Source organism: Sorex araneus, chromosome 6, assembly GCF_027595985.1.
Source record: "Sorex araneus isolate mSorAra2 chromosome 6, mSorAra2.pri, whole genome shotgun sequence".
Classification (NCBI taxonomy): Eukaryota; Metazoa; Chordata; class Mammalia; order Eulipotyphla; family Soricidae; genus Sorex; species Sorex araneus.
The window spans coordinates 108,473,943-108,494,414 of record NC_073307.1 but is presented as its reverse complement, the minus strand read 5'-3'; the positions used below and the strand labels follow the sequence as shown (position 1 = coordinate 108,494,414).

The following is a 20,472-nucleotide window of genomic DNA, read 5'->3' as shown; positions in this document are numbered from 1 at the left end:
GGCTGGAAAGACCTTACTTCTCACTCACTCTGTAACTCCCATTTATATACTTCCCTTAGGACGACCATCAGTCTATGTTTCAGCTATGAGACTCACTTCAAATGGGCACTTTTGCTTCTTGGAAAGAAGCCAAACTCCAAGTTCCTGTAAACTATTCCTGTAATACCAGGGGATAAATGCTGTTTTATTCTAATTGACTGAACAAAGAAATGCCGAGTGGGTTGTCACCTGCACCTCAACTATATTCTCCTTACACTTTGATCCCTCTTAAATACAAATAATGGGGTCACTACTACTCCACTAAGCACACCAAAACACAAAGACAGCAGAACCAAAATCATGCAAGCAAAACTAACACAGTAAGGAAACAGTTGAGAATAACAAAATACAACCAGTCCCATCATTTTAAAACAAGGTTTAAAATTGTCTTTTCATTTACAATTACTACAGACCTCAAATACGCATTTTGGAAACCCACTTCAGTCTCTCATTCTCACAAGCTACTCTTCCAGCATTGTGTTATCACCTCACTGCCTAAACCAGACATTTAGACTTAACTACTACTTCCTGTTCATAGTAATCCAGTCCTATGGTTTCTATCATCAGGCTAAGATTCTATATATTATTTTTAAACATGGCCCATAAAACCACAACTTACCTCTCTGACCCTTTCTTTTATCATATAAGCACCCCTCCCATAAACTCATTCAGACTCCTCTGAATCATAAACCACTTCAAGTATTGAAGCCTCTGCACATGTTTTCTTTACTAAAAACTCATCTCCTGAATGGTTTGCTTCAAAGCTTATTTCCATCATATCAGCATTTCTTTTTTCTATTCTAAGGAAAAACTTTTTGGAGACTATTCCTGCCAAGTTTGTTAGGTCTATCTCCTCTGCACTTTCCATTACTGCACTGACTTGCAATTGTCAGTTTGTCTAACTCCTCCACAGGATAATCTCTTTGAGTACAGGGACTGTGTCATTTTCATGCAAAATAACTCCAGCACCAAGGACAGCATCTGGCAAATGGTGCTTCCAGTTAAACAGTAGTGAATAGCTCTAAGTTACAATACATTCTCTTTGTGAAGAACAACAGCAGCAAAAAATACAAAAATGGGTTTGAGGTACTAAAATGAAGCAAGGGGAGATATGATAAAGAGAAGAAAATGTAACAATTCTTTTACAACTTTTAAAAACTTTTCCCACTCATGTCTTTTCTTCCCTTTTGTTGTATTTTTGTTGTTGTTATTCTGTTTTGGTTTGGTTTTGGCTTGGGCCATACCCAGCTCTGTACAGGACTTAGTCCTGATTTAGTGCCCAGAGACCGCTCCTGCTGGGGCTCGGAGGGCCATTTGGGATGCCAGAAATTAAGCCTGGGTCTGCTCTACGAGATAAGTACCCTGCTCTCTATATTATCTTTCTTGCCTCTTCCCTGAGAAACATTTATGTGAGTACCCAAGTATATAAAATAGGTATACAAGTGAAGAATTTAATGATGATATATCATAAATTTGTTTCAAAACATTTTTTTTATTCCTACACTCAGTTATAGCAAACTCCATGTGGGGTCATGATCCACCACTTAAGGAGTAAAGAACTAGGATTCCAGCAGGTAAGTTGGAAACAAAAAGTAAGATCAATGGAAGTGAAAGAAAGTAAAATAAAGGATGAGAGAGGAGTTACTTGTGCAGATTTTGGTAAAACTCAGGAAAGTATCTCTCAAGGAGAGTAATAAGGAAACACACATTAATTGAACTCTTAATTCTTGGCCCTGATCCAAATTCATGATCACATTTACAGCTTACACTTCCCTCTAAGCATCATTATTCTTGTCTTATATATATATGATAAGAATATATATGAGAATTTAGACGCAAAAAATAGGTAATCTTCCCCCACCTTGTATAATTATTGAGTGGTGAAGTCATTTTGGACTAGAACAAGAGCACAGTGGGTAGGGCGTTTGCCTTGCATGCAGCCGACCCAAGTTCGATTCTTCGGTCCCTCTTGGAGAGCCCGGCAAACTACTGAGAGTATCCCACTCACACAGCAGAGCCTGGCAGTCTCCCTGTGGCATATTCGATATGCCAAAAACAGTAACAACAAGTCTCACAATGGTGACGTTACTGGTGCTCGCTCGAGCAAATCGATAAACAACGGGAACGACAGTGCAACAGTGCTACAGTGCTACAGAAGTCATCTTTGAATTCAATTTACAGACTTCCACAGATATTATACTTCTTCCCAGGAGTGTTCATTTAGGAAATATTTAGCTGTAGAACAGAGGCAAATTTGATGGAAAAAATTTCCAGGAAGCTAATTACTTATCACAGCTCAATTTCTGCTTTCTCTCCCTTAGATGTGTGTTCTCTAAGAGAGGAATAACCTGAAGACAGCAGCAGCCAGAATACCACTTAGCACTGAAAGCAGGATCATCTCTACCTTCCTCAGTGCCTACTGGAGAATGTGTGGGTTACAGTCCTGGGAGAGGGCTGTACATGGGGAGGGCTGTACACAGGGAGGAGTGTACACTGGGAGAGGGCTGAACACTGGAGAACTCCTACCTCTCTCTGCAACAGGCTCCAAAGAGGGTTGAGAGCACAGCTATCACACCAAGTCATTTTATGCTCCACAGCTCAGCACTAGCTTGTCCGTGTTCTAGTAACACCTCCAAAATGCTAATTTACAGAAATGCATGATTTGTAGCAGACAGAGGCCTCAGCTAAAGTCATTCATCAGGACCATAGGAAAATGGAACCTAAATTGGCATTAAAATGGTCTTGGAGCTAAAATATCATCATCATCATCATCATCATCATCATCATCATCATCATCATCCCGTTGATCGTTGATTTGCTTGAGCAGTCTCAGTTACATCTCCACTCGTCCTAGCCCTGAGATTTTAGAAGCCTCTCTGTACTCGTCCTTCCCAATGGTGCCGCATTGAAGGCTCTTTCAGGGTCAGGGGAATGATACCTATCACTGTTACTGGTTTTGGCACATATTGTGTTATTTTATATCAAGAAAAAAGTGATCTCTTTTTTCCAAACTTCTATAACAATAATAAAACTTTTAGGATTTGGAATCAACTGGATGTCCAATGACAGAATAAGTGGATGGTGAAGATGTGGTATATATAACAATGGAATATTACATAGCTGCATGGAATGATGAAACCATGCAAATCACTGCAACATGGATGGAATTAGAAGACAGTACACTAAGTAAGGCAGAAGAAGGATAAGGACAGGATGATATCACTAATATGTGGCATTTAGAATAACTGAATGATGGGATGCAATGTTTTAAAGGGGGAATGTCCAGATCAACTTTGGCCCTGGGAATACAGGGAGGGGAAGGAATGAAAGACTGGAGGGGCAGAAAAAGGAGACAAATGAGAAGCAAGGCAGGGGGCAGGTACAAAAGTGATGTTAAGAAATGATAGAGCCAAATTTCCAAATCACAGAGTCAACTAAAGTCAGAGACTAAAACTTTAACAGCCAAACTTAGATAGGTGCCAGAGGGTAGAGTCGGACAGGGAATGGGAGGGAACCTGGGAACATTGGTGGAAGGAAGTTGACACTGGTGGTGGGATCAGTGCTGCACTATTGCATGTCTAAAACTCAACTCTGAATAACTTTATAAATCACAGTGCTTTAATACTTAAAAAAAAACAGTAAGAAAGCTTTGTCATGGAAGCATTCACAGATGCAAAGGGAAGAAGGCTACTCTTCTAGCAAAATAAAAGCTTACACAGTAGCTCTTCTGCCTCACATTCCTTTCTTCTTGTCTTCCCTTTCAAGGCAGAAGCAGAGTCCTTACAGACTCCAAACAGCCTTCTCACCCCCTTCCTACTTTTCAAATTGACTAGTCTTTGCAGATATTTTATCTACAATTATTTTCCACATTTGATGATTATATACACACATTGCTTGTGTATCTAAACTTCTCAGCCAATACTTTCTCACAGAAGCATATTTTCATATGAATTTTAATTTTAACAGATTCAATGTATCATCTAACAGTGGTTACCAAGGATACCAAATAGCCAAAATCACTTGGCTTCAACATAGTTGTTGATCAGAAAATATTAACAGAAAGCTATAAAGAATGATTGTTGTCTAAGTACTCTGGCCAGAAACAATGCCCCCTCGAATGTTCTGAAGTCCTGAACTCAGTTAAAAACATTCTATTCTACAACAACGACCAAAAACATGCAGAGCATTTTCTAGAATGTGAAATTCAGCCACTGGTATTTAGAAAAATGACCGCTAATGGTTTCACTTTAATTCGCTTCCTGATGAAGCACTGAACTGAGAATGGCTACTGATTTGATCTTCTTATCAATCTGAAAGCAGATGATTCTCACCATGGCAGTTAATTGAGCATTCAGGTAATCTAACTGAATCTGTCCTAAATCAAACAACCCATTACTGTACATGTATTAAAATGGGGTATTATTAAACAGATGAGCTTAGAATGGGCCTTGTGGGATAGAGAATTTAAATTTTAAAAAAGGAATAAAATAAACAATACCAGGGAGAGAGCTCAAAGGGTCAGGATGCCTGATTAAGGAGACTCAGTTTTATCTCCCAGACTCGACTCGCCCCCCTCCCCAGCACCAAGCACAGAACTGGAAGAAGCTCATGAGCACTACAGGTGTGGCTCCCAAATGAAACAAAACACCTGCCTCACTGTCATTTTGCTAAAAGATCAACTTGTCAATCGAAGGTTTTTTATGCAAATACAGGATTAAGCTCTAATTTAATTTTTGATTGAAGCCTTTTAAAAATTGAATCACCATGAGAAACATGATTACAAAGTTGTTCATGAGTGGGTTTCAGTCATACAATGTCCTAACACCTATCCTTTCACTTCACAAGTATATATTTCTCACTACCAGTGTCCCCAGCTTTCCTTCCACCACCATCCCCATCCCAGCTTGCCTTTATGGCAGACACTTTTTCCTCCTTCTCCCTCGCTTTCTCTCTGTGCGTTATGGTTGGCAATACAGGTACTGAAAGGTTATCACGTATATTCCTTTACCTCCTTTCAAGACAGTTTTTGTCTTACTACACATCTTAAAAAGAACCAAATAATTGATATCTTCCAGAATATGCCGATAATCAACTTTCTAACTAATTAGACTATTTATACTTTAATAATATTAATCATATGTAACATATGACATTATTATTAGTTTGTTTTGTTCAGGGGGCACACCCAGCAGTGCTCAGGGCTTACTTCTGGCTCTCAGGAATCATTCTTGGCAGGGCTTAGTCACTACTTGTTGTGTATGTTGTGTAATATCTATTCAGCCCTGACAATTATTTTTTGTGTGTGAAGTAAAATAGCTTTATTGAGAGGAATTTGCCTAGAGAAATGATAAATATGAGGAGAAAGGGAAGAGAGAGAGCAGAGAGAGAGAGAGAGAAAGAGAGAGAGAACATGGGCTTCTCCAGAAGGGAAAAAAGTGCTGAGAGTACATATCGTGTATGACTCTCTAGTGTAAAGCATGTGCCCCACAAATCTTTACAAAATTGGATTTATAGTAGTGTCCCCCAAACTGCTTATACCTGGGGTTTTCTATGCAGCCTGGAAGAGCCTTGGACTCCTTATGGTCTTTTCATATTCTTATTATTTCTTATTATGACCATTGTATTGTCTAGAAACTTCTCCTTTTCTGAGACATTCCACCCTTCCCTGGGTGATGCTTCATTTTCTCAATCTCCAAATAGCTTAGTATTTGCATCTCAAAAAGATGTGGTCTAACTACCTTAGGGCTACATCAAAGGGGTGGGGGGTCTAGGCAGTCTCTTCTTAATTTTATTATTTCCCCCAAATCTCATTATTACTCTCCTCCCTCACCCCCACCCCCACCCCCACACATACAACCTACATCTACCCACTGCAACTATTTTGTCCCACTTTTTTCTTTAAATTGGAAGTAACATTTCCTTACAAGACTGGAGTTGCTTCAGGGATACAATTTCACACCTCTTCCCAGATAAATGATACTAGACCACACCTACCACCAAAGAACCAATATCCCTATGCCAGCATCCAGAGAGCCCCCTCCTCCTTTCAGCCATTTTCCTCCTCCAGAGCCAAGGATTTTGTTTTGTATAGTTAGTGGGCTCCCCTGGTAACCCTATATATGAGTGAAATTATCCAGTATTTATCTTTATCCTTCTAATTTATTACATTTATCATGATCATTCAGTTCCATCTATGTTGTGGCAAATGGCAATATTTTATCTTTTCTTATAATTGAATAGGATTTCAGTGTGTGTGTGTATATATATATCTTCTTTAGTCATTCATCTGTTATTGGTCATGAGGTTTTTCCTTATCTTGGCTATGATAAATGGCTCTGCAATGAGCATAGGCATACATACTCCATTTCAGACTGGAGTTTATGGTTCTTTGGATAGATACCTAGGAGTGGAAATGCTTGAACAGATGGTAGTTCTATTTTTAGTATTTTGAAAAATCTTCATACTGTTTTCCACAGAGACTGGACCAGTTTACATTTCCAACACTGATTTACAAAGGTCTCTTTTCCTCCACACCCTTGCCAATACTTCTTTGTACTGAAAGATTTTGGTTTGTGTGTATGTGTGTGTGTGTGTTTGGAGGCTGGGGGGTGTTGATGAGAACTGAAGTCAGAATCTCAAACATGCAAGGCAAGTGCTCTATTGCTAAACTACAGTTCCAGCCCTGCTTTGTTTTATAGGCCATTCTCACAGGCGTGAAATGATGTCTCATTGTAGTTTTGATTTATATTTGTGCATTATTTGGTCTTATTTGAGATTAACAAAATTTTTTTCTATTATCTTTGTCAGCTTTTATAGCAGTATGGCCCATGCCTCAATGTAAGTTCAAATGTAAAGTAAATTCAAATATATTTTTCCAAGACCTAAAGTCATTTTTAAAAGCATCATTCTTAACCCTCTCCAGAGGACTGTGAACATTTGTTATCAAAATATTTAATGTGCATAAAAACCAGATCTAGCAATTTCTCTTCTAGCTTTAAAAACGCATAATTCTTTCTAGGTAATGGAAGTAGTGGTGACCTTTATTTCAATCCTGTCCTCATTTTATTTATTTTTTTTGTAATAAGAATTTAAAACAACTTTGCAGTGACTGCTATGCCTCTTTCAACAACTAAGAGAACAATGCATTACTTGATACTTTATTAGAATTGATTCATACAAATACCTGGGTTTATAGCTTTCTTATAGGGAGAGAGCTACAGAAACTACCTTCCAGTTAATTCTAATTTATTTTATCTGCTCGAGTTATTTATACTTTCCTATCAGTTTTTATGTCTATATATTATTGGCTTTTGTGGCATTTTCTTGTGTTTTTAATTCTCATTTATAGTAACTACCATATTCTTTCTGTTTTTTCTTTTGTTTTGTATTCACATGTTCTAATAAATTTTTATTGGTCAAGATATTAACCTGATTTTGGGGCTGGAGTGATAGCACAGCGGGTAGGGCGTTTGCCTTGCACGCGGCCGACCCGGGTTCAAATCCCAGCATCCCATATGGTCCCCTGAGCACCGCCAGGAGTAATTCCTGAGTGCAGAGCCAGGAGTAGCCCCTGAGCATCGCCAGGTGTGACCCAAAAAAACCAAAAAAAAAAAAAAAAAAAAAAGATATTAACCTGATTTTAATGTCCAATGTCTTGAGGCCTCTCAACCCACACTTTGCCCTCTTGGCAAACTCATTTTTTATTTTTACATTTAATTATTATTTGGTCGACATGGTCACTTAAGGATTGGTTCGCTTGTTTGGTGTATACAGTTATCTAACCTCACTACGACCAGTGCCCAAGACCCACTACCAATGTTCTTATGTTACTTCCAGTCCACCTCATTCCCTGCTAACACTCCCTCCCTGGTTTAACATTCTCAGTTCTGTAACCCAGGGTGAAGTGTTTGTCATCATTTGTTAACTTCAGTTCTTTTAACTTGTTTCTCTGCACACCAGAGGAGTGAAATCATCTGGTAGTTGTTTGTCTTCCTCTAACTCCACAGCTGCCAGGTCCATCCAAGTTTCAGCAAACCGTAAGATCTCGTCTTTTCATATGGCTATATAGTATTCCACATGCCTCAACTTTCTTATCATTGGTGTTATCTATTTTTCTATACTCTATTTTTCTACTTCTAGATTCTTTAACCAATGTTCTATTTACTTATATTACTATTGTCACACTATATCACTTTAACAATTTAAGTCATGAATATCCATCTAAATGTAACTTTGACTGGACTCTATAATTCTGTAATGTTTTCATTCCAATTACATCTATATCTATATATCTACACCTATGTCTCATTAATATATATATAATTTTAAGGTTTTTCAAACTCATTTTTTATTAATTTATATTTTTAACTCAAGATTTCACTGAAACAGTTCAATTTCATGTACTTATGGGATGTTACTTGCTATTCATTTATTGATAGTTTCATTGCATTATAGTCAATAGACACATTGGATAAAAGTTTAATCTTTTAAATTAATGCTCCTTTCTTATTAAATAATAACCTATTAATTTTTTTAAAAATCAGAAACATTATCATTTTTGTATGGGTATAAAATTCCATTAGTCATCTTATATAACTAAAACTTTTAAATACACTACTTCTACCCTCTAGTTACTTACTTTGTCTACTTGGTGTGTTTTATTATTATTGCTGTGTTCTCTTATTCTAATTTTGATTTTTCTAACTTTTTCAGTTTAAAAAAATCTTGGTTTTCACAATGGCCACTCAATACCTCTATTGCAAACCACAACACCCAAAAGAAGAGAGAGAACAAAAGGGAATGGCCTGCCACAGAGGCGAGGGGTGTGGGAGAAGGGTGGGGAGGTGTGGAGGAGGATGAGGTGGGGGGGTTGGAGGGATACTGGGATCATCAGTGGTGTTAGAATGGTCACTGGTGGAGAGATGGGTACCCGAGCACTGTATGACTGAAACACAAGCACAAAAATATGTAAATCTGTAGCTATACCTCACGGTGATTCACTAATAAAAAAAAATTTTTTTAAATCTTGATTCTATATACTTAAATATTGCTTGACTCATTCATTGAAAGCTTATGAGTGCTAGGTCTTGATTATTTAATAAACTATTTCTGAACTTAAAATAAGTTGTATTGTATTTAATAACTTTTGGGTTCTTCAGTACATTATAGGAACAGTAGTTTAATTATGTGAATTTTAAAAAAGCAGATAAGAATAGGCAATTCACATATAACTTATATCTGCTATTTAATACATTTAATGAATCTATTTCATTAAATATATTAAAACAGAGTCAACTCTGATCCTCCTCTGACATTTTCCCATGATTTATGCTGCATGATTAAGGTCACTACTTAACTCCTTCTTTACTTGAGTTTCCTGAATAAAACCTGATATAAAGACAGCCTTATGACCACAAGCCCTGAAAGTTTACCTTTTACTATAAACACATATGCTACAAAGAATTGGACAACAGTGGTTGAACTACTGAAGCTTATGAACACATAAACATTAAAGAATTTAAAAAACCAATGCATTGGAAAAGAATTACAATTTTAATCTTTATTGGTGTGCAGAGTAGATACTGTTAAACGAGACCAGTAGGGACAAAATTTCCCCAGAGAAGCCCACAGTAATCCACATATAAATTGTTTCTAAAGCAGTGTGGAGTTACAATGAATGGTTCTTTCTACCCATAGCATGTGGAAGGATAAAAAGAAAGATGGGGGTGGGGTGCATTTTCTACTTTCCTTTGTTGACCCTCTCTGAAATCATTTCCATAACATGATAAATTTTAGCTCCTAGAAAACTAAAGTTATAAACAGAAAGCACTTTAAAAAACATAAAATGTATGACCCATATACTCAAGATATTACAGAGATATCAAATCCAAAATAGCAGTAGTGGTGGAACAGATTAAAGAAGAACAAACAATGCTATTTACTCATACCCTCTGAAATAATTCAGGGAGACTTCAGAGCTAGCTCAGCTAGTTCATTGTCAGACACCCATATTGTCAGGAAAATTCAAAACTCAAAATAGGTTTCACCTGAGATTTTTCCGAGTGAAGTGCCAAAAACGATTCTGATATGGATGCCCAAAATGGCACTGATATTCATTACTCATTCTTTGAATTTTTCTCTCACAGGAAGTTAACATATTGGCAAAAATGGAAGACAGTCCACAGGAATCAAGCAACTATCTTCTTCTCCCACTGAATAGACTAGTTTTTACAGTTTATTTAGAGAAGTGCTACCTTAAATTAAAAATAAATGATAATTCAATTACTTATCTTACTTTAAAGGTCATGAAAAGGTAGTCTTCTGTTCAGTGATTCTAATCTACTTAACTTGGATAGTAAGAACATCATCACCATGAATGTGAGCTCATTTCTGAAGAGTACCCAGAAAAAAAGAAACAAAGCTGAAGGACACGTGGAACTTCCCCCATTGTGAAATTTTTCAAAGCAGCTTTCTGAGAATGAAGTCACAGCAAAGTTGACTCTTTGCAAGATTGCTGCAACAGTGTGTTATAGCCTATTTGTGGACTTTGGGGACTTTTGAGAATGGCATCTAAGGACTTCCATGACCTGATCAGTGCTTACTAAAACAGACTCATCCCTCAATATTCCAGACACATACTCTATTTGTTTTGCTCTACTTCACAACCAGGATACTTTTCGAGGATTGCATCAGAAAGCAATTTTGCCATCATATGAATATAAAATATTGTAATTACATGACTACACCTATAAGCCAAACAGCAGAATCTACTAGAAACACCATTATATATGAGGTGCTTTGTGCTTCTAAATCAAAATTTTTCCAATTATTTATTCTCTCCAGTCTAAGGACCTCTGTGAATTGCTAGAATATCTCTCCCCTTCACACACTGCAGACAAAGTGCTCCTCCCTAGAACTGACTTCTTTAGAATTCTTCTGCAAACCTACCCAACTCAACGGATTTTTTTTCCCTACCCTGCAAATATCTCCAGTAAATATCTCCCTTCCCATCTTCATGTTATTAATTGCAATTATTGTTTTATCTCAGTCCCACAGGGGCAGTAACCATGTTTAATGTATCTCTGATCCACTGGTGCTGAACCTAATACCTGGCACTGAGAAGGCACTCACTGAATACTTTTTTTTTTTCTTTAGCTTAATTATAATTAGAAAAAGTGATCAGTTCAATGCTGTTAGAGTAAAGGTTACATAATGCTAGGAGGCAAGGGAGGTTGGAAAGAGATAGAAACTAAAAGGCAAGTTACAAAACAACTTTTCTTCATATTTCATACAAAGGCAGTATTTTGCAATGAAAAGAATGTTACAATGAGCCCATTTTCTTCTCTGTCATAATGTGCAGAAAAATTATAATTCTTAAGTTCTCAAAATTGTTGAGAAAAATTAAAGCTTAACATCCCACCCCAAAAGAATGTTATAATGAATTCATATTTGCTTATGCACCCTAAAAATCAGAAAACCTGATTCATTCACCAGTGTTCCTCAGATTATTTAAACTTGAAAGAACATTTTATTCTAAGTATGCAAACTGTTCCCAAAAAAGTATGGATATGCCTTGCTCATGGTTAACCCAGGTTCAAACCCCATCATCCCTTAGGTCTCCTGAGCACTGCTGGGAGTAATTCCTGAGCACAGAGTTAGGAGTAACACTTGAGCACTAGTGAGTGTGGCAAAAAAAGCCATGAAGTATCTCAAAACTATTCACAAAGTAGAGAGAATACAGAAAATGTGCATGGTATAAGAAGTATATTAAAAATAATCAATCATATAAGAAGACAAATAATCTAAAACATGTTAAAATTTTCCCATTACATCACCTGATTTATTGTTGAATATAACATTACTAACTGATAATTTGTCTTATTAAATAAATTGCCAATAAATTATATTTCCCTAAAAAATATTAAATTTTGCCAATAAAATATTAAAATTTCTCTAAAAAGTTAAATAAATTTCCAATAAATTATATTTCCCTAAAAGAAAAGTTGGACACTATGATATAAAATTTAAGCTATGGTAACAATAAAAAAAAGGGCTAGAATTTAGATTTACCCAGAAAGGATTATTAAGTTAAAAATTTGCATATAGAACTAAAAAAATAGCTTTGTATGACTGAAACGCAAGCATGAAAGTTTGTAAGTCTGTAACTGTGTCTCACGGTGATTCACTAATAAAATATTAAAAAAAAAAACCTAGAGAAATAGCACAGGACTCAAAGAGGTGTGCTTTGCATGCTCAGAAATTTGGTCTAATCCCCAGCACCACACAGACCCTGAGCAATGCCAGCAGTGCTCTGGATCCCCACTGGCTCCCCTGAGCACTCCAGCCAAAAAAGCATCTACTTAAAAAAAGTATTGTAATACCATGATCTACCAAGTTGTTCAGAATACTGCTGTTTCAGGATTAAATACTTCAACAGCAGTTCCACCACCAATCCCACCACCAGCATGACCTTCCGTCCACCAATGTCCCTAGGACCAGATTCTTACTTTATTCTACTTTGTTATTTTGATTTTCTGGGTTATGTTTGTTTGGTTTTTAATCTTTCAAGTTCCTTTCTACTAATGTCAGTAGAACACATATGCACAACAACCCACAACTATTTCAATAAGATCTGTGAAAAACTTGTCCTCAAAGGAGTTGTTTAGGTTTTAAAGTTATTTCCAGAGCCAATCCAATGAAGCACTTGAAAAACAAAAGCAATGATAAACGTATCGCTGATATTGTGATTTCATGTAGAAACTAGAAGTGATTACCCCATGCTTATTCTTTTTTTAAATCTTTTTTTATTAGTTATTCTTTTTTTTTAACTTTTTTTTTTAAGTAATACTGATCTCCAACTAACAGCTCTCACCAAATTCCTCCCCTTTCTCTAAAAACCTAAGCATGTAGACTTGTTATTTCCTTCAAATAAAACAGTTAAGTACTTAAGTAAGCTTTAAGTCTCTGATCTGGGGAAGCACCCATCTACTCTCCGTAACAGGGAGACTCAAGGTGTTTTCCCTTTAGATGTCAGTTTAATTTTTTTTTGTTGAGAGGTTATCCCACATCAAAAAGTTTGTGCTTTTTGATTGTTTATTCTGAAAGAGGCAGCGAGCTACAGGGCTGCCTGTGATGCTTTTACCACAATTTCCTTTTGTTTTTCCCTCTTGATAATTACCTCCTGACTAAACCACTCACTGGTCCATGTAGAGGAATCCCACAGAGATGAAAACACACTTGTTTAAATAAAATATTTATGAAGAAGCCCTAAAATGTCACTGAAGTAGATGCAAATTAGAACTTCACATATTGTGCAACCAATATGCCATTCATTCCTTAGAAGAGTCCCTATTTCCTGATTGCAATTAACATTAATTTTTAAAAATTAATCCTATTGTGCATAATCTCAGAAGTGTCTATTCATAAAAATTCAATGCTTTAAGATGGGTTCTCTTTTGACTATCTTTGAAATTCTGAGTTATAGCAGATATTTTCTCTTGATTATTTCTTTTAAAAAATCCTTAGAAGTTGTGTTTAATTATTATTTTCTATGTGCATCTTCTAATATGTAATTTTACTTTAGTTCAGTGCAACATGACATTAGTGAAGATTCTACATCTGGCCTTTTAATGAAAAACTATTTGGAAACGATTCATTTTCTTTTCTTTTTTCTTTTTTTTTGCTTTTTGGGTCACATCCAGCGATGCTCAGGGGTTACTCCTGGCTCTGCACTCTCTGCACTCAGGAACCACTCCTGGCGGTGCTCGGGGGACCATATGGGATGCTGGAAATCGAACCCGGGTTGGCTGCATAAAAGGCAAACACCCTACCCGCTGTACTATCACTCCAGCCCCAGGAAATGATTCATTTTCATTTGTTCTTCCCTCTCTCTCCCACTCCCTGAAAAGTTAAGTAGGCAGAAAAGATCCTAGAGATAATTTTTAGAGTGTTCAAAATAAAAATATGGGAAAATATTACCAAAATAAAGTCAAGAACCGGTTAATAGAGGTAGTAACAAAAGGGTAATAGAGTCCCTAATTCTAGGTACCATTTTTCCTATTCTGCAAAAAAGTAGAATGGACTGATCTCAGAAGAGCTTTTACCAGTCTACATAAATAAGGAACTTATCTCATAAGACCCACCCCCCAGGGGACTCTGTTTTAATGCATCTAGTGTAGAAGAGCTCAGTCAATGGTAGCAGGTTGTTGGTTTTGTTGTTGTTTTTCTTTTCTGCTTGTTTTATTTTTGTTTGATTTTTTTTCAAAGCCTCCTACATATTTCAAATGTGCAGTCACGGTTGAAAACCATTGATCTAGAAAAAGCTTTTCCTGAATAAGGGCATAGTCCACTTAGAAAGAGGATATCAATGCTGCCTCATATATCTTTTCTAAGGCTCTGCTTCACACACTGAGCATGTGAAAATTTTCTAGTTCATCAGAAAGTAAAGATGAATGTCTAGAAATACAAAGATAGAATTTGTATTCAATGGAACACTAGTAACCAGAAGAAAAGAATTCCAAACTATAAGTACTGAGTTGAGTTTTTATAACTGCATAGACTTTATCCTAGACACGACGATTAAATTTAATGTAGAAGTACAGAATATTGAAATTAGGAAGATTTCATTGACAGTTATACCTAAATTGTACAAGATCTGTTTGCTTAAGAAGTTACTGTGACTTAGAGTTTCCTCACTCTTTTTGTTTTCAAATGGAAACCCTGTCCTTCAGCTAATTTAGTTCTCTGAGCTTCAGTTTAGTCAAACTTCAATGTGTCTGTAAGTCACCTGAGGATTCTGTTAATACCACAGACTTAAATGCAGTAGGTCTGGGGTGGGACCTAAAACTCTGCATCTGAAATAAGTTCCCTGAGGCTGCTGGTCTACAAACATTTAGAGTAGCAAATTCTTAGTAGACCTTGTAAGGATGAAATGAAATGACCTACATAGAGCTCTTGCACATAAGTGGCTAGCACTCTACAAAGGGTGACTTAGAAAACATAATAAAACAAATTTGAAACCTAGAAATCACATGACCCAATCTTTTATTTTTTCACCCTTTTCTGGACATGGAAAAAAATAGGCTAAGGAAAGTGAAAACTGCTACTACTAATGGCCAAAGTGCTATAACAGAGAAGAGATAAATTCATTTTGACGGCAAAAAGTATAATCAAGATCAGTGAATGGAAGTTGTAGAACACTTTTCATCCCATATAATAAATGCTATTCTACCATCAACTGGACTGGAGCAATAGCACAGCGGGTAGGGCATTTGCCTTACATGCGACGGACCCGGGTTCGATTCCTCCCTCCCCCTCAGAGAGCCCGGCAAGCTACCAAGAGTATCCTGCCTGCACAGCAGAGCCTGGCAAGCTACCCATGGTGTATTTGATATGCCAAAAACAGTAACAAGTCTCACAATGGAGACGTTACTGGTGTCCACTCGAGCAAATCAATGAAAAAGAGGACGACAGTGCTACAGTGCTACAGTGCTACCATCAACTGACCCTTGTGAGCAGAGCGTGAAGTCCCCAGTTACAAAAGATGAGCACAGACTAGTTGATGATAAACATTCATGTGTCACGCCACCATTGAACTATTTAAGAGATGTGAACTATGTGTGCAATAATCTTTTTTAATAAAATAAAACTAACTCCTAAATTAGATGGGTTACCAGAGGGTGAGGAGAGATGGAGTTGAGGAATGAGGGATTAAAGGAGAAGTGGAATGGTCTGGAACTCTGGTGGAGGGAGAGGTAACAACAGTTTCACTGTCCCTGTCACTGTCATCCCATTGCTCATCGATTTGCTCGAGCGGGGCACCAGTAAGGTCTCCATTGTGAGACTTGTTGTTACTGTTTATACATATAAAGATACAAAGATAAACCCTTAAAGTTTTGTAATTCTTAAACCAATGATAAGTCAATAGAGAAATTAAAAAGGAATCAAACAAACAAAAATACCCATTATAAAGTTTTTATTTCCTTCCTGATTCCTTCCTTCAGTCATTCCAACAACAAATCCTAGCACTAATCAACAAATATATTGCCCAATTACTTCTCACCACCTCTATTAAAATTTGTTTTAAGACACTATTCCCTCTCTCTGGATTACTGAAATAGCCTCCAAATAAGTTTCTCCGTCTTTGTCTTTGATCTTCTATGGAACTTTCTCAATATAGCAACCCGAGTTCTGCTATTTATCAGTTCAATCCCTCATTCAAAGTGAAAACTAAAGTCCATATAATGACTTAGAAGATCATTAGAAAAAATGATCTTCCTCCTCCAACTCTCACCCAAATTTCTTATCATTCTCTATCTTTCACTCTGTTCCTGCCACACTTGAACTCACTATTCCTTGAATCACCTCAAGGACTCTCCTTGAATCACATCAAGGATACTCCCACCTAGAATCTTTTTACTTACTTTCCCCTCAGTCATGAAGGTTCTTCTCTGAGATTTGCAAAGTACGACATTAACAATATATGAAATAATAGAAAGTCAACTAACAGAAACATATTAATTGTTTTCTATGGAAAAGAGGTATTACATTCAAAGATCCTGGGACTTTACTTTTTTGTGGGGGTTTGCTTTTTGGGTCACACCAGGCGATGCTCACAAGTTACTCCTGGATCTGCCCTCAGGAATTACTCCTGGCAGTGCTTGGGGGACCATATGGGATGCTGGGAATTGAACCTGGGTCGGCCGCATTCAAGGCAAACGCCCTACCAGCTGTGCTATCGCTCCAGCCCCAGGACTTCACTTTCTTCAGGTAGAGAGGGTAAGACGATCTAATTTCAACTGTAATTCAACTTTATTTTCTAATATGAGCACTTTTATCAAATTCTCTCTTAACACCAAGTTTGGATAGATAGGTTTGCCGTACTCTCTAGACAAGGCTCCACAACATATTAGGCAAAGAATAGCCCTTCTGATGGCCCATGTATCTTTGGCCCAAACATACCATGCCTTCCCACCACCATCCTGCCTGAAAATATGAACAAAGAATCCAGATGCAGTGTACCCTCTGTTCTCTGTGGGAAATCATGTCTATTTTCTCCTTTTAAATCCAGACTCTTTCCATTGAGCTTAAGAAAAAAACCTAACTACCATGGATGAACAATAGACAGAAAACAGATTCTGGCTTTTGGTAGATTATTTTATGGAACAGGAAGGAACCCACTTACTGGGTCAACTCTCTAGAGCCCCACATCCCTGTTTGGGCCTGGTTGTTCAGGTTCACGATAGCAGGGGCGTCATTCACCCTATTGTACCTTACAGCTGCTCCAGCCATTAGGGCTCTGAAATGAAAGCTGCTCATGGCTTGTGTGCTCAGACAACTCAGGGGATTTATTCTAAATAAAACTGATATAGAGCCAGGAGGAAGCCCTGAGTACCACTCGGTGTGATACACACCCCCTCCCCCACAAAAAAGACAGAGATAGTGGCACGTAGGCTGGAGTGCCACTATGTGGCGTGTCTTGCTTTGCATGGGAGAGCTATAGGTTTGATCCCTGGAACTCCTTGGTCACCCTAGCACTTCCAGAGCACTCCATTGGACAGAGTCCCCAGCACAACCAGATGTATGACCCTTTCCAAAAAGGAAAAAAATATACAGGGCCAGATGAGGAAGGAGCAGTGGAGATTGGCTTAGCTAAAGTGTGAGTACACCTGGGCTATCTGCAGCATCACTTTCTCTCACCGTGTTTGAAATCCCCCATTCCCGCCCAATGAACAGGTTACTTCCTGACACAGACCTGAGCTCCAGCGGGGCAGGGCCTACCTCTAAACTTCTGTGCCCTAAGAAGTAGAAAAGCATCTGTAGGAACCCAAAGGCAGCCAGGCGTATTTTATCTATAGCTGTTTTTTTCAGACAAGGAATTAGATTTTGTCTCTTCTAAGAAGCCTCCTCTGTGATTCTTCCTTGAGGGCTGCCCAGTGCAGGAAAACTTAAGCACATGGAGTTCAGCTCGTGGATTAAAAAGAACAGAGGTATAAAACCAGCCAAGGGGGTGTAGACTGTTAGGCAGTTCATTCAGCAAGAGGCATCCTCTATCTGCTAGAACGCCAAAGACTCCATGTGCAGCAACAATTCCTTCCTGGCAAGAGAGTGGTCCATTTCCACAAGAACACTTATTTCTGTTGAAGCATGCTAAATAATTTTCTTGTTCTTGCTATTTAAGGACCTAACTTCCTCCCGACAGGAGAGGCACTGAGATGAGGCAGTGAGATGCCCTTACTCATGCATGCCTATGGTCTGTGCAGCACATCACATCAGTAAGGAACTGCACAAAAATCTGGACATTACATCCCAAGATAGGCTCACTAAGAATCAACGCTAACTTCTCAACTTAATTTCTTCACTTGGAAGTAATACCCTGTGATCATCTGAGAAAATGAATGTACCCGCTGGCAGCAGGAACGGGAGCAATTTTTCAGTAGAAGAAAAAAAAAAACCCGTACTGAGTAGGGAAAATCTGACAAAACTTTTAACAGATGTCTTCTCTTCACCCCTCAGACCCATTTTGTATATACTATCTAGGAAATGCTATCGAAGCCAGGCATTTTATTCATTTTACCTGTGAATTCAATAATTCTCTAATTCCCCCTGTCTGTAAATGAACTTTTACATAACACATTGGCTTTCAACGAGGTAAATTCGTCCAGGATAATTTGCACAGCAGTGGCTCATTACCAATACATATACCCAGGAATATCAAGGGAAAAGCCATTTTCTCAAACTATCTTTAACAATCCAATAGCAAGATGCGTTTTTTTTTATTAATGTTAATAGCCGAAAAAAAAATTATGTCTCCAGGTAAAAAGAACCTCCAGTAAACATTTTGAAAGGAATGTGTCTTGCAGGACCCGAGAGTGGATAAGAAGAAAGAACTGGGGGCCCTTGGGGAAAGCGAACGCCTCCACAAAAACTCCCTCCTCGGATGTTAATTGGTCACAGGCCAAAATAAATGAACTTTTCAAAGTTAGGAACCCGGCAACTTTCGCGGAGGCTAGCTGCTGGTGCCAGGCTGTGCCCGGCCAGCCCCCCGACCCAGGCGTGGCCGGCAGCGGAGCCGGTGAAACCGGGCGCCCAGGCCCAAGCGGCTCGCAAGCCGAGGGGCCCGCAGGGAACGGGCTCGGGCCCGACTGCCCAGGACCCGGAGCTGCCCAGCGCCCGGCCCGGAGCCCTTCCCGCCCCGCCCTTCTCCCCCAAGACCTGGGGATGGAAACCAGGTGAGCGGCGCCCAGTGGGATGCGGCCGGAGCCCGGGGACCGTCCCCAATTCCCAACTTCCCAGAGTTTCCTCGGGCCTCGTACCCCCACCCCACCCCTCCCCACCGCTGCGAGGCCGCCGCGGCCTCCGGGCTCCGATGCCGGGAAGTGGCGCGCGGGGCTGGGATCGGGGAGCCGCCCCCCCACCCCCCACCCCGAGAGGCGGCGGGCGCCGCGCAGGTAGCGGGCGTGGTCCCCCCAACCCCCGGCGCGGCCCCAGCCCCCCGGGACGCGGCCTCGGCGCGACAATCTCCCGCGGGGTCCCCGCCCGCTCCCAGCATCAGGCCACCGCGCGCCGGCCCGGTGGCCACCCTCGGTCGTCCCTGCAGCCCCAGGCCCCGCGACAGCCCCAACTCCCAGCCCCGGGCCCTGAGGTCGCGCGCGGCGGCGGCGGCGCTCACCTGGGTCGCGGAGCCGGGGTCTGGAGCGGTCCCGCAGGTGGTAGATGAAATCCTGGCAGCTGTCGTGCTCCAGGGCCCCGCGGGCACAGAGCTCGGCCAGCAGCTGCAGCGCCTGGTGACAGAGCGCGTCCCTGGCCCCGGGCATCGCCCCCCCGCATCCTCGGACCACGCCGGGCAGGCGGGCGCGGGAGACGACCCTCCGCCTGCCAGCTCAGAGCCGCCGCCGGGGACGCGGCGAGCAGCGGCCCGGCCTCCCACCGGTTGCATGCAGCTCCCGGCTCCAGCCGCTCGGTCGGGCTGGCGGTGCTCCCGCCCGGCCCGGGGGAGAGGCGGCGCCGCACAGCCCCGCGCGCCTCTCCTGCGCTCCGCCCGCCACTCGCGGCCGCCGGGGGCGGGGCCGGGGCTGGAGCGCACGCGGGGGACTCTGCACCGACGCCGCGGAGTCGACCCCGCGCTCAGGGCGGCCGCGCCCAGGCCGGGAGAGTGAGCGGGGCGCGCGCGCGGCACCCTCCTGACTCGGTCTCGGTGCCTAGCAGGTCCCTGTCCCGCCGTTCTGGCTGCGTGTTGTCCTACCCGCGTTCTCTTAGGTGAGAGTGGTGAGAAAGGTGCCGTCTGGACCGCACCTGCTAGATCTCGAAGACCGAGTCCTGATTTCAAACTTAGTGATCGCCGCCTGGACGTCAACCGTGGGCCTAAAGGCGCTGGACGCCAGAATTCAGGCAGGGCGCCGACAAAGGATCTCTGGAGAGCATATTTTCAAAATC

General features: G+C 40.3%; 1 protein-coding gene across 2 annotated transcripts in view; it reads right to left on the bottom strand.

Annotated features, from left to right (window-relative positions):
* Positions 1-20,106, bottom strand: part of SYT9 (synaptotagmin 9) — a 220,509-nt gene extending 200,403 nt beyond the window's left edge. The window contains exon 1 of one of the 2 annotated variants that reach the window (XR_008630745.1): positions 19,709-20,106. Coding sequence is in view for 1 of the 2 variants with exons in the window: in XM_055142970.1 (XP_054998945.1) it covers positions 19,709-19,853 (145 nt within the window). In the remaining variant the exon portion in view is untranslated. The remainder of the gene's footprint in view (positions 1-19,708) is intronic. The other variant, XM_055142970.1, reaches the window with a different exon arrangement.
* Between the last annotated feature and the right edge of the window lie 366 nt (positions 20,107-20,472).